Source organism: Passer montanus, unplaced genomic scaffold (assembly GCF_014805655.1).
Source record: "Passer montanus isolate IOZ18808 unplaced genomic scaffold, ASM1480565v1 scaffold27, whole genome shotgun sequence".
In the NCBI taxonomy this organism is placed as follows: Eukaryota; Metazoa; Chordata; class Aves; order Passeriformes; family Passeridae; genus Passer; species Passer montanus.
The window spans coordinates 8,063,647-8,079,111 of NW_024367372.1; the positions used below are offsets into that span (position 1 = coordinate 8,063,647).

The following is a 15,465-nucleotide window of genomic DNA, read 5'->3' on the forward strand; positions in this document are numbered from 1 at the left end:
TTAGGGAGTTGAAGATAAACAATGATAGCTTATTATCATAAACAACCTGCAGGTGTTGTTTTCTACTCTCTGTTTTCTTGTTTTTCTCAAAGATTGTTTATAAGAACGGCTTCTTGTAAATTAACCAGTCAGATGAAATGTATTAACCAAATGACCAGTGAAGTCCACCTGGACTGAACAACTTATAAAAAGGAGCAGTCTGAAGTAAATGGCACATTATGCCAATCAGCCTTCTGGTGAGTCTGTGTCATTTCTTACTCAGCAGTGACAAGTCTACATTGTCCTCCTCCATGGGCTGCAGGGCACACTGCTTCACCGTGGGCTTCACCATGGGCTGGAAGAGAATCTCTGCTTCCCCTGCTCCGGCAGATGTTCCCATCCACATGAGACAGTCCTGTTTGAACCTCTCCACTGTAGGTCCTGCTCAAGGGCTGCAGTTTTTCATGAGCTGCTCCAGTGTGGGTGCCCCATGAGATCACAGGTCCTGCCATAAACCCTACTCCAGCAGAGGCTTCTCGCAGGGTCACACCACATACTCCTTCAGGCATCCACCTGCGCCAGTCCCGGGTCCCCCAAGGGCTGCAGGTGAATCTCTGCTCTGTCACGGGCTCATCCACATCCCTTCAACTCAAGGTCACGCTGGTTCCAGCCTGTCCAGTACAGCAGCAACACCCTGGCCACCTGCCAGCCCAGCAGCATCACCGTGGCTGTCACCAGAGCCTTGCTGGGCACAGTTCAGTGAGGTGAGTGCAGCACAGCGCAGCAGCAAAAAGTGGCCACTAACGAGCACCAGACCCTAACACACAGTCAGAAATGCATACATTTACAGACATTCGTGCTGGACAGTAAATCCATTGATTTGCAAGACTCTGTTAAGCAGTTTAAAGCAGTATTTAAACTACAGATGTTTTTCCTGAGTTTACATATGCACAGTTGAGCATATGTAAAAGAAGCAGTGCTTTCATGAAAGCCCTTGTCACTTGCTCATGGATAGAAAGAGGAAGTTTTCCATTAAATTCAGATTTCATGCTCGTTTTCAATCTTTTATGTCATAGCTAAAATATGCCACCACACTCAAGAAGTGTTTTTTCCATTTGTTTGTATATTGAATAACATGAACAAGTGTTAGTCAGATGAGATAAAATATTTTTCCCTTTAAAGGTCCTCAGCTGTAGTGAGAAAATGCAACTTCTTTTTCTGCACCTTTTTCACAATTTCAGACTTTTTTCCTTTTCATTTTCCTTTTCCTTTTCTCTTTTCCCTTTTCTCTTTTCCCTTTTCCCTTTTTTTCCTTTTCCCTTTCCTTTCCCCAGAAAATATCTCTGCTTCGAAGATTTTTCAATTAAAGATTCAGCTGGGGATGTATTCAGTGTTCAACTGTTTACAATACATGGGAATTAGGAATTCGATTTCAGATGAGTCAGGGGACTTCACATGTTGTTGTTATTATTGGTGTTTAAGCCTGATATTTATTTTAAAAACATCTGTCACAGAAGCAGTGGAAGTAGTAAACCTATGACAGATTCTTCCTCCCTGATCCCTTAATTCACCCCTAATTCTTAAACCATCATTGCAGGAAGATAGACTTTTAAGTCTTCAAAAGGCTTCCACTGTTCAGATTCAAAAAGATCAAAAGAACCATTAAAAACTAACACTAATCTTATTGCAATGAAGTTGAATAGATAGATTTCTATAATCAAATAAGAGATTAATTATATATTCAAAATGGAAACACTAAAAAGAACCACAGAAAGTGTGGTGCTGTTACAGTGAGTAACTGTAAAGGCTGAACTGAACAGGCTTTACAGTGAGGAGTTAAATGAATTGTTATACAAATGGTGTGTCTGGATGCTCCCTTCTGCACCAACATCCTCTGGCTGAACAGGCTGCACTATCTTCTTCCATGTCTGTACATACACTTAATTTGATCTCAGTTGCTTTACATCTACTCTGCCATTTTGGCTGTGATGGAAAAGAAGTTTTTTATAAACTATGAGAGTTTGTGTTCTGGTAGCAACAAGGATTTTTATCACAGAACTATATATTTGCTCTTCCCTAAAGGAAAGAGACAAATATAAGAAAGACAAGACTATGAAGCAAAAGAAGATGTTACATAGTTTATTAATTTTGATTCATAAAATCATAAATATGTATCTAAGGATTTGCCTCTAAATAATACCGTATCAGTGGCCATAATATATATATGCACATATAAAAAATAAAAAGGATCTTTACAGTACTTTATAAGCAATTTTGTAATACTTTACTGGATCAGCAAAAATCAAGTTTTGAAGAGGCTACTGTGTTACCTTGTTTTTTTACAATTTCTGTACACTTTCTTCGTGTTACCTCCTCTTGTACAATAGTTATGCACTGCACATGATTAAATTACACAAAAAAAAATTCCATACATCTTACTGTAAAAATGCATATCAGTGAAAATTTTGTTCAAAATAACCAAAGTTATCCCATACCTGCTTCAATGCATTTATCAGCTGAAGATTAAGCTCATATTTGCTCTGTAATACTTGTTGTAATTTTATATATAGTGTTATTGGTGGTATAGTAGCTGTCATCACAGATACAATGCAGCAAAATATTCAGCTAACTTATGGCTTTCTGCAAAGAAACCAGATTTCTGGTATTTTGTCAAAAAGTTTTAAAGCCATGTTAATAGGTAAGACAAGTTAGATCATTTGGTAAAAAGTTCTGGCATCACACGTTGTACATTTGGATGGATAACACAGAACTAGAAAAGCAAGCCTGAGAAAAAAGTAAGCAATCAATCAAGTGATTTACTTTAATAGATAATTAGCTTGGTCTGTGAAGGTCAGATCAGAGTGTTTCATATTCATTTTTAATGCCATTTGCAGTGGCATAAAATAAGTTATAATATCGATGAAGAGGAACTGAGAATCATTATGTTAAACTACTCTTGACTGGAAACATGTTGAAATTTGAAGACATTTCTTTGAAAGATACCCATCTCAAAGGAAATCCACAGGGAATAAACTGTGAAAAAACTTCTAAAGCCTTTTGCCTGAAGTATTTCCCAACAAAGACATAAATCACGGGGTTAATGCAGCTGTTGGTGATAGCCAGCATATAAGAAAACTGCTCCCCAAAGTTGATCAGTTCCCCCCAGAAGCAGCCTTTTATCACTTCTGTATGGTATAATATATCAAGGAATACAAAAAAATGGTGAGGAGTCCAGCAGAAAAGAAACATCAGTACCACAGTGAGGATCAGCCTGGTTGCCTTTGTGCCTTTGTGCCTCTTGCAACCCTTTGCTCTGAGTGCTTTTCGTTCTTTCGCTGTTTTTTGTAGGGACCTAATGGTGGAGAAATTAAGGAAGATGATTGCTGTGGATGGCAGCAGGAACCCCACCACATTGCCTACCAGGCTTTCAGCTATTTCCCACGATGGGCTGGGGAACTCCAAAGTGCAGGCTGAAATATTCCACTGGGGAAAGTCTTTCACAGTCCGGAACATGAAAGCTGGGACGCTGAGAAGGATGCAAAAGAACCAGATGAGCAAGCAGATCCCTTTGGTCATAGACTTGCTCCATATCTCTCTGTGGTTCAAGGTGTGGACAAAAGTCAAATAGCGGTCCATGCTGACGGCCACGAGCAGGTAGATGCTGGTGTACATGTTCAGGGTGATGGAGGCGCTGATGCTGCGGCACAGGAAACTGCCAAAGGGCCAGTTAAACTCATTATTGATGTTCTCTGCCCAGAAAGGGAGGCACGTGAGGAAGATAAGGTCAGCAACAGCAAGGTTCATAAGGTAGATTTCAGCTGTCTTCAGGGGGCCCTTTTGCAGGGAATAAATTAAGAGAACAAACACATTTCCAAGCATACCAATAACGCAGACAGTGTTGATGTACTTGGGTCCTATATAGTACACGATGTCCCACCAGTCATCCAGTTCTGGGCAAACACTTGAGTTGCTCTGATTTTGACTCTGGTTTGAGGAGGGAATATTCAGTAGAGGAGTTTCAGTCATTTTTTAAAAAATTCAGAAGTGAACAGGAGACGTCTTTGAAATGAGAGACAATAACTGCAAAAAAAAAGCATAAAAGAGCAAAAGTCTCCCATGAGTGGTGTAACAAACATTTAACTGCTGCAAATTCTTTATTAGTCCTTACTGATTATTACAGGCTAGATAAATCCATCTTTGATATGTGCAGCAGTGGGAAATGTTCCCAGTACTAGCAAGGATAGAACTTCCTCTACATCCCATTAAGTTTCCTCTCCTTGTTTCCATTGTTTGAAGTGGCACAGAGGAAGAAAAGTCAGGAATTAGTGTAAATAGTTCTGTACATCTCCTCCAGACTGATGACAGACAGATATGGGAGAATTCCATCTCCCTGAGCATAGTGGGAGTCATGCTGGCGACACAAAGCCAACTTTGCATCCTTCCCTGCCCCTTCTCTTACTCTTATTTACCATGCTATGTACATTATTATGTTACTGTATTATATACTGTATTATATATACATTAATATATTATTATATTCTGTTGTCCTGCTGAAGCAGGACCATGCCTGTTTCCCTGAATTGGAAAAGCTGCTCACTCCCTGTATGTGCCACTTGCTGACTGAACTTTGCATTCTTTTGTTCCTTCTCAGTTCCTGTCACCCTGAACTTTGGGTTCAAAATTGCTGTTAGATTAGACAGCTTATTGCCTTCAAATGTCAGTGGTTGGAATAATAAAACACAGACTTCTCCAAAATATTACGCTAAAAATCGTGCCTGGAGGAAAGGCCTCTGCAGCTCTAAATTTACAGCCCTCTTCTCCAGCTCAAAAATTTTATTTGAGTTTGGCTGTCCCAGGCTCCAAAGTGTTTAGCTCATCATAGCATTGGCAATACCTTTATTTTTTTCTCATAGTTCCATGTGAGACTGTGCAGGACTAAGAACATGGGTAAAACCTTATCCTCCCATGAAATTGCTCTGGACTTTTTATCACAGATTCACTGTCAGAGCTGCCCCTGCTTCTTTCTTCTGGTGCTGCCATGCTTGATGATAGTGCCTGGATCCTGGTTTTTACAGCATTTGGTCTCAGAACATTATGGAAGGCAAGTTTTTGTTGAGTCTGTTCTGCCATCTAACATTTCAGTATTTCATATGCAAGTGGAGCATGTCAATCACAGAAAAGAATGTATTTGAAAAAATGAATATTTTGCAATCAGTCATTCTAAATGTTGACTTTCTGCTGCAGCTATTTTACTCTGCCTTTTCAGCTTCTGTATTTTACACCTATTTTTCCATCTAATGATGGAATTTCTGAAAAGACAATTTAGGACCATCTTTCATCTCTTTTACACACATGTCCAGCCTCAGTGATTTCTGTATACGAGTACCTCACAGAACTTATTTTGGGATGCCTCTAGGAATAAGTATTAATATTCCACATCAGGCTATCTGGTACTAATGCACAGAACATTTTTCATCTCTGCAGAATTAGGTGAGCAGTAAAGTTGTGCCAGAGTTCATAAACTCAAGCTGGCAGCCTTGGTGGGGAACTGAGCTACAACTCAAGATAGCACAGCTCCCTGGATTTCCCTCACAACAGTCTGAAGGTTACCTAGTTCACAGACCTCTCACACAAACAAAGATAACTTGAGAGGATCTAAAACTGCAGGTAAAACACATGTAGCAAATGAATGGCTGATTAGCATCAGAGAGGCTCTTTGTGAGACAGCAGAAATCTAGGGCTGTTATAGCAAGAGGCTGGCTAAGGCATGAGAGAGCAGTGGCAGAAAATCTGTAACTTGATATTTCAAAAATAATGTAGAAGAAAGATAACTGTTCAACCTAATCAGAATTATTTATTTTAATAAATATAGAATTAAAAGAAATTCTTACTGTCCTTGCCTGCCCTTTTCCTGACACTTCTTTCTACCAGCTTAAGCCAACCACTCTGCACACTTCAGACACGATCCCTCAGCTGGAGCCACAAATTCATTCAAGATGGGCTCAGCTAAAAACACCTGGAAGTTTTATTTTTCATTGCAACTTAGATTTTATTCACAGCTAAATCTGAATTCTTGTTCAGCTAGCAATAGTACCTGAGGATTCTGTAGGGGTTTTTTTTGCAAATATTTCTTCAGGTCTACTAATCAGTGTCTGAGCACTACCACAAGCCACAAGCCTTTTATAAATTTAGAATTCCAAATGTTCTCTTGACAGAAAATGCATTTTATTTTCCATAATTCCTGTAAGTATTTTGAAGTAGTTAGTGCTAATGGAAAATTAGCCACATGAATGGTTTTCAATTTCTGTCCTTAACACATTCCAGTCATCTTTTATACAAATAATGACATATTTTTCTTACTTTGAACTGATTTCTGATGAATTTCCATGCACAGTGCATCTATCACCCCTTTTACTACTAATACTAATTAGCCAGTTAGAGCAATTAGGTAAAATGGATCGTGGCTTTACATATAAACTTATACTGACCTTCAGAATTACTTTTGTGTTGAAAAAGAAAGGGAAAGTCTTACTAGACTGCGCAGATCAGAACTGAGAGCATAAAAGATTATTTTTTAAGATAAAATATAGAAATGATTTTAATAAAGATAATACATTTAAAAAGATAGGCATACCTACTCTTTGTCCTTCCTGGCAATCCAGGCAAAGTTTCAAATGCGGAAACAGTTGACAAACAGCAGTACAGAGGTTACTGAGAGAATTCAAAGAGGCATCCTGAGGCACAACTGAGTGACTGAGGGCTGTCCTGAGTGTTTTGCTGGCCATACACCATGTGTATGATGTTACATTTTGGAAGAAAGCCCCAGGATTTTTTTTTAACTTTCCCAAACGTCAGCTGAAGTAATTTTCAAGACATGTAAGATATTTCATTCTCATTGTGAAATAATACAAGCCATGTGTCGTGGCTCTTGTCATCCTTTGACCGCTAATTAAAGCTCTCAAATTGTCCTTGACAATTAAAAGTTCCATTGTGTGAATGTCTGTAAAAATAAGAACTTAATTAACAGCTCTGAATTGCCTTCTCTGTACCAGTGCACACAGGGAGAAATTAGAATTAGGTTTTGTTGTGTTGGAAGCTCCTTTCCCTGCTGGACATGAGGGGGGCCATGCCCAGGAGTTGGGGTAAAGCAGCACGGAGAGGTGGGAATGGCTGCTGAAACATGAGCCTTGTTAAATCCCATTAACACTCTTTTTGAAAAGAACTGCTTTTTGCACACACTGTAGGTGTCCAGGGCGTGAATCTCTGTGAATATTATTTTTCAGTAATATTCGTGATGACTGCTGTATTTTCTTAGGCTTGTACCCAAATAAGTTTCTTACATTTCTGATTACTGTCTGGGACCAAGTAGCCTGAGAGTGGTGGTTTATAAATTATTTTTATCTTTTTTATTCTGATTGTCCACTGATTAGAGTAATATTTTGCATCCCAGACTTTACATGCAAATCTGTCTTAAGCATAGCCATATAAATAATGTAGGTTTTCAATTAAAAAAAACCCCAACAAACAATGAGAAATTATCAAGGGACTGGAATTTTCCTACTTATAGGAAAATATTCTTTTGGCTACTTAACGAACACATGCACCATATATCTCAATTCTTATTCAATTGTGTCCATTTTTCTTTGATAAGTAAGTTAAAATGAAAAGGCAGGGGAGGTTGAGTGGTGATACCATATTATGAACTTCCTTATCATGAAAAATACTTTTATTCCAAATTTTTATTCATTAAAGGATAGTAAGATAGCTATGCAAACAGTGCTAAAATTGACAAACAAAACATGTTCCAGTTAACACCATCACAATGGAGAAAACTCAAAATGGCTCAAGATTTAATGTGTGTTTGTTTTTCTAATATCTTGTAAAATTTCAATTTTGGCAAAGAATTGAAAACAACATGTAATTTGTGAATTACACATTATGTAAGGAATCCTAACAAATAACAGAAGGAAAATCTTGAAACAGCCCATCTCACACTGACTCATAAAGGTAAGTGCAATATGACAGGAGATCTTCGTCACAGACTTTCCAAAGTCTCCACTTTGCTTACACTACTGCATTTCCGTGTTTAAGTTATTTTTTCCATAATGAAGAACATTTGAGCAACAACAAGAAGTTTGGAATTTGTCCTTGCTTGGACATGAATCTCTAGGATCTGCCAAGTTCCACATTTACTCACAGACTGAATAAAAAACTGCAGCTGTGTCTAAAATTTATATGAAAATTTATATGTTATTTATCTTTATAAATGACAAGTCTTACAAAACTTGTCACATCAAAATGAGATCAAAATACTGGTCTTGCAAATCCAACTCCTCTTTGCAAATCTAGTTTCTTATTTTCTGGGGTTTTTTCATTGCTATATTTGGAACACTTTCCAGTAATGGAGAGAGATTCAAAATTGGAAGTCTATGCATTTAGTAGAAAGAGTGAATAGGCACTGCAGTAGCTCCAGCATTTAAAGATCTTAGAACAAGTCTACAGAAGCTGTAACTTTATATAGAAAGGGGATTTAATTTATTGTGTCTTTACAACTTAATTCCTCATTTCAACCTATAGAAAGTATATAAAGATCTGGTAACATTTCACAGTTTGCACAGGTGTAGTGGAAAATGAATTGAAGGAATTTGAAGGGTTAGTTTAAAAATAAGAGTCAATAGTTAAGGTTTTTTTACTGTAAAAAGCATATCTGTCCATTGGCACCTTCAGTTCAGGATGCTCACAGCTTGTTGGTTAATGTTTTAGGCTAGAATGATCTTCAGTCACACCATCTAGGCAGACTTTCCTGTAGAAAGTAAACATTTTAGAGCTGTGTAAGAATTCACTGATCCTCTCTACTCTCTAAATAGAATGATTAAACAAACATGTTGAATTTAGAGGTAAGACTCTTTGCTTAATTATCGCACACATTACAAGGTAGACAAATGTCGAAAATCCTAAACGTGTCGAGAGTTCTGGCTCTTGGTCCAACAGATCAGCCATTAAAAATCTTCCTTTTAAGATGGCTGGAGCCTTTAATGATTGGGACAAAATATCTTTTTAGATCAGTATGTTTTAATGATTTCTTTTTCTTTATTGAAATGTTTGGCAAATCAGCCTAATTATCTGCTATAACTGTTCATCTGTTCTGTAACACCAGAAAAGGTTTTTGATACGACCTTTAGAGGTAAAACTCTGTGTTCAGCTTTGTTGGATTTCTTCATATATACTCTAGAGATTGCTAAGGAGAGCTTAAACTCTGGCTCAGAAATTTACAATTCCCAAAGAATGATGCTGGTACCATCACAGTCTGGTAATAATCAAGCCCTACTAACTACAGTTTGCAGAGCTTGAAACAGTAAAATATGAAGGAGCTGATACAGGTTGAATGGAATGGAAAGATGATTCAATGGCTAAAGACTGCTTAGGGATTTGGGAGAACGGAACCAAGATCCTAACTCCTCCACTGAAACCCTGTCTAAAAAAGAGCAACATTCTCCTGTCTGCAGTGAGCGCCTGCAGCTTCTGTAACAGCTCTTAAACTCTTAATTTTTCAAGTGAAGACAATAATCCACATGAAAAATGAGAGAGTGGAGATATAATTCCTCCCTGTAAATGCTGAAGGCCAGAAATAGAATCTGGCTGTTGATATCCTTGCCATTCCTCTGGCCATGGTCCCCACCTCTGTCAGACTGAATGGGGAGTCAGATCTTTGCATGCCCAGAGTCTTGGTATCAGTTGTGGCAGGCTCAGTAAAAGAGAAGATGGGAGCAGAGGTAAGAGGGGGACAGAATAAAGAAGAGTAAAAAGATATGATTACTGTTTGCCATCTTCAGCTCTGAAATTCTCTGGACAGAGTCTGACCTTATATTACCAAAAATCCTTCTCATATTTTGTCATGTCTGTAAGAACAGAACTGAGCCAAGTGTGACTGGAAACTATCAGTAGGTCAGATGTAGCTTGGAGGTTACACTTTATTTATTGGGGTTTTTTCTTGCATGTGTAAATGGTGCATGTGAATACCACAAAAGTGTCATCACACTGAAGAGTCAGGAAAATGGGAATGAAACAGTTTGTGAGCTGCCACTGTCTGTTCTGTGATGTGCAGAAGCTGCTGCAGGGGCTTTCCATTGTTGCTGGTGTCTGCATAGGACCTTAAGTTATCAGCAGGCAGAGAAAAGCTACCACAAATATTTCACTACCCTTAACTGCCTTAATTCTGATTTAAACTTGCAAAGGGACTGAGGGTGGTCAACAGCACTCAGAAATGGGCCCTGAAAAGAAATATTTCAAAGCAACTAAAATTCTGTTGTTTCAGCTCACTTTCCTTTGGTGTACCAGGAAGCCAAGTAAGCATCTGGAGCAGTTGAACTTCTGACAAATCATTCCTTAGGAACAGGATACAGGCTAGAGAAGAAAATGCCAGGAAATCTCATTTCTCAAAGTACTTTATTTTCTTTTGTACATGCTTACTGCATAGCAAAAAAAAAATAATAAATTGTGCCTATATATTTACATTATTTAAATTAATGTGATATTAACATAATAACATTTTTATATCTTACTTCTCAGTACCAAATACTCAAAAATAACTTCTGTTGCCTCGATAACATCTGTATGGAGTTCCTTTTGTGTAAGGTTTGCATGAACAGCATGCTCATGGATGAGACAGTATGATAAGACTGGATATAACAGAAAACCTTGCAATGTTTCATCATAGTTGTCCCCATTGCTTCAGACAGTAAAAAGGATGAGCAATAGATGTATTTATGACACAGGATTACACTGGCTTATCAAAGAAAAACCATGGAAATTGCCTATAAATCATATACAGTGATCTAAATCCCTTAGTCTTTAAATCACATCTGAACACTTATATTTTGTGGCTTAGTTATTTGAAGGTTTAATACAAATTTCCCATCTTAAATGAACTTTATTGCTCCATTCAAGCTCTGATGGATAAAGACCGTGTAGTTGCCATCTAAGCTTACTCACGTCACCAAACTCCATTTCCCTTGGTAGCTTTAGAAGCTGTAACCTTAAGTGCTTTGAAAGGAATAAAGATGTTTCAGCATATCTTACATCACCTTCCACTCAGTTTTGGTCAAGGTTCCTAGAGGTTAAAGTGCATACAGACAATTCAGTACACTGTGAGTCTCTTTATGTGTATAATCAACTTAGCTTAAAAATACAGTCCAACTGGGGAAAAGCTATTTTACATTAAAATCTCACAGATTAACTCTACAAACAAAATGTAGGTATTACTAGAATCTGAAAAGGCTCTTCTTGAATACTCTGGGCTTTCAAGACCTCTCTTATCTTCAGTTAGATTTCTAATGTAGTTAGGTGATGCTCTCCTTCATATTCTCAGTTTTTTCTGTTTGTGAAATTATGCCAGTTGTGCTGAGATTTAATATATCCATTGAATAGCATTAATTATGCTTTGTGAATACTAAAAACCTGAGTCTCTGGGCTGAAGTGTAAGCATGAATACAAATAGCATTTGCCCACTCAAAAGGAGTAAGTAAATGTTTAAAGAATCTTCTTCTACGAAGAAAACTCTGCTAACTTCATGCAGGTGGGTGCAGGTTCCCTTCCACTACTGCTTTACCTTTTTCAGCTACTTTTCATACCTATTTTGTCATGTAAATCTGTAACTAACTGGAGCAGCTGCAAAAAGGCACTGCTTGTCAATGAAAAAAATCAGATAGCTTTAGATGACTGAAGAGAGAAGTTAAAAGCCCAAAAGATGGACACATCTAAAAATGCATCCTACTGGATTCACTTAACAGAACTTACTCAAATGCAAGCCCCTCCCAGATCAAAAACCTTAACACACTATTACAGGTACCATACGCAGCTGCAAAATCCTGACAATTGCTTCTGTACTGGGACTCTGTTTGGAGAATTGTATGTACACCTTAGAAAACATTCCAAGTGATACTTGTGCCAAGTATCATTCAGCCATGAAAATGTAAGTAAGCTACAAAATAAGATTCAATCACGAAAAACATCCAATAACACTAGAAGCAGGTGTCTTTATGGAATTTCCACTAAGATCAAACAACTCTTTTCCCTCACATAATGAAGATTACCACATGTTTACTTTGTGGACCTATAAGAGATGGATATGGGTGGAGACTGACACATTAGACGGCTTTCTTCCTTTAAGGATTTCCTAAAATTATGCTATCGGGGTAATGACAAAACAGACTTTTTCCTTGAGTATTCGCTTGAAATAGAAGTTCTTAAAGTGTCCAAGGAGTTTTCCATCTGCACAGACTGTGATTTTCTGCACCTCTTTGTGAACAAGTCCTTGTAGAATTCCACAGCTTTCTTCTGGAAGTTTTTCCCAACAATCACATACAAGACTGGGTTCAGGCAGCTGTTGCTAAAGGAGCAGTATGTGGCTATCTGGGTCAGTATGTCATTGATGTCCTCCAGGCATCTGAGAGTGGGTGAGAAGTAACGGATTGTGTCGATGGCTGTGCTGATCTGGAATGGAAGCCAGCAAATGATGAACAGCAGGAGCACAGCAAAGACCAGCATGGTGGCTCTCCTCTCTGTCTGGACTACCTTCATTTTTCGTAGCTCACTGCTTCGTAAGGCTTTGATGATTTGCACAGTGCAATAAGTAATTACACAGAATGGGATCACAAACCCCACAATATTCAGCAAGCAGTTGTTTGTGGGCTCCCAGTAGCTAGCTGGGTAAAGAAGAGCACAGGCTGTGATGTTGTACTCTTTAAAATAATGCAAATTTCGAAACACCATTGTAGGTGAACACATGAGCAGTGCACATGTCCAGATTACAAAACAATTCCATTTGGCACAGACGGTTCGTCTCATCCGTCCAAGGGACATGGTTTTCACCAAGGCCAGGTAGCGATCAATGCTCACTAGTGTCAGGAAATAAATGCTAGAATATAAGTTCATGTAGCTCATAATGTTGACGGCTTTACAGAGAAACTGACCAAAAGGCCAATGAAAATTATTAGAAATATTAATGGCCCAGAAAGGTAAAGTACAGACTAACATTAGGTCCGCAAATGCCATGTTTGCTAGGTAAATTTCAGCCACTGTGCAGCTACTCTTGTGGAAACACAGGACGGTGAGTACAAAGGAATTTTCTATTGATCCCAGAATAAATATAAACCAGAGAAATCCAGGCTGAAAATCCTGTAGCCATTTCCACACATCTGTACTAACACATTCATATTGATCTATCTGATGCACTCCTGAATTATTGTGGGAATATTCTGGACTGACTGTAAATTCCTGGGTGGTCATGTTGTACAGCTGCGTAACATTTTCAGCTGTGATGGAAACCATTTCTGTGAAGAGAAAAATAGATGACATGAGATTTCTAGATCTAGCTCATTGCTGCAAAAGACACGATAAGAAAAGCTGTCTTTTGCTTTTCCTAGTGTCCTCAAAGCATAGCTTTTGAACAGGCTTGCAGTTCCCTGGGCTGCTTCTCATAGACATTGGGTGTGTCTGTAGAATGTTTTACAGACTGCATTGCTACAGACTGCCTGGACCAATTTTAGGCAAGTGAAGCAAAGGGGATGTAGCAACAACAGGTATTGTTATGAATGGGTTAACTGAAGAGACTATTTAGAAGACTTTATTCACTAGAACTGAGCTGAAGCAAGTCTTTGTTAACTCTTTGAGGATATTCATCATTAGTTTGTCTTCTTATCTTTTTATTTCATTAGCCATGGACTCCTAAAGGACAGGAGTACCTTGTGTCTCAGGTTGCTTATGGTAATGCTGCTAGTTCTGTGTCACATCCTGCAACATTTTACACCATCCCCTGTAGAACAAGAACTGAGTGGAATTCAGTGGTGCTTCCTCCCCAAAGAACACCACATATTTTCTCAAATGTTATGACTGTACAATAAAGAGACACTTAGTTTGCAGCTCTAGTTTGCATTGAGAACGCTGATGGATCAGTGTTTGCCAGCAGTGAGCCTTTCTCAGCTTTTCACTGAAGTTTCTGTGTATTTCTGTCTCAGTGTTGCAGTCTCTTTCTGCGCCAAGCCTCAGTGGACATAAATGGTACAACCTTCCTGAGGGAGCTCACTTTTAAGAGGTGTGCAGTGGTGGGGCTGGCAATCTGGTTGAGACAGGGGCCATCCTACAAACCAGGACCTGTCTGCAGTCAGCCAGCTTGGTGCAAGAGCACAGTCTGAAAACCAGAATACTGTAAGCATTCTACAGATCAGAACAGCCTGGGATGGTACAGGGAGCTATTGACAGGCAGAAATGTCAGATGTGTACTGAAATTTTACTAGAACCAAACAAAAGCTGAGTGTGCAGCATCACTCACTACTGATAAAATGCTAACTGTGTTTTCTTGTTGTGTTCTTGGACAATGAATGCTGTGATATTATTCAAATGCAAGATTGGCTTCCCAGATCTGTACATATAATTCTCTGGACTGAGTGACAGAAACACTGTTTGTCTTTTTTTAGGTGTTTATAATAACCACTGTTTATATTATCATTTGATTGGAAGCTTTTCAAATGTATTTTTAATTAAGACATTTGTCCTATTCAACTGGTAACTTGGCAGTGAAAAGGGATGCACTTGCAATTCCTGAAAGAGTGAGGGTTCTCACTCGTTTTCTGATTGCTGGAATTGTTGGCTGGTATCAGTGCTTAATATGCATACAGAAATTCGGTTATTGGTTGCAGAACTGATGAAAAATGATGGTCATATTTTGTGTATTTTGTGTTAATAAAACACTGTAGCACTTAAACATCTCAAAGGCCAGCTTGTGTGGATGTGAGAGCTGTCACTAACGGATTGCAAACAGCAGTTTCAAGTCTCCCTTTCTTTCTGTGCTGGCACTTTTCACTGTAGAAACGCATAGGAAGTGAAACACTAATGGATGGGCAACAAGAGGTCATCTGTGAATAGAGAAGTTCTGTTGCCTGATGCAATTAAAAGAAACTGTTTCTTCTGCTGGTAATAGGCTGTAAACCAGCAGGAAAAAAATTTAAGTGCATTGTTTTACACTTTGAGGTTGGATGTATGCATATATTTAATAAGATGAGCATTAGTAATTCAGGGAGTGGTCATAAAGGTCATGTTGGCTTTTTCTGGGATTTTCCTTCATTACATTAATTTCCAGCAAATAGCAGCTCCCAAACTGCATATTGATTTATCTGTATTTTCTCTGCAATTAATCTCTTTCAGATTTTGGTTTTAGAAGGAAAAGACCTAGAATACTTTAAAATAAGTTAGTTATATCATATTACTGTGGTCTAGGAACAGTGTGCAGGGTCTAGTTAGGATGTCACCAAGTCCATGACATGGGGCTTCTGGCAATGTGCCTCCTTGGTCCTTAGCTCAAGTCCTTCCATAATATCTTGCTAGAAATAGGGGAGTGAACAAGGTAAAATGTGCTATTTATCAATTTACAAACCCTAATGTTTAGGGTTAAAATTATGTGCTTGATGCTATTCTATATAGCATCAAGCA

General features: G+C 38.4%; 1 protein-coding gene across 8 annotated transcripts in view; it reads right to left on the minus strand.

Moving 5' to 3' along the window:
- Nucleotides 1-2,102: 2,102 nt before the first annotated feature.
- The window catches only part of BDKRB2 (bradykinin receptor B2), a 35,607-nt gene continuing 22,244 nt past the window's right edge, over nucleotides 2,103-15,465 (minus strand). For 5 of the 8 annotated variants that reach the window (XM_039712856.1, XM_039712855.1, XM_039712859.1 and 2 more), the window contains one exon: nucleotides 10,390-13,310. In XM_039712856.1, the coding sequence (XP_039568790.1) occupies nucleotides 12,166-13,308 (1,143 nt within the window). In that variant the 5' untranslated portion in view covers nucleotides 13,309-13,310 and the 3' untranslated portion in view covers nucleotides 10,390-12,165. Of the gene's footprint in view, nucleotides 4,060-6,613; nucleotides 6,675-10,389; nucleotides 13,311-15,465 lie in introns of those variants that run through there. The other 3 variants (XM_039712861.1, XM_039712860.1, XM_039712854.1) reach the window with 3 other exon arrangements.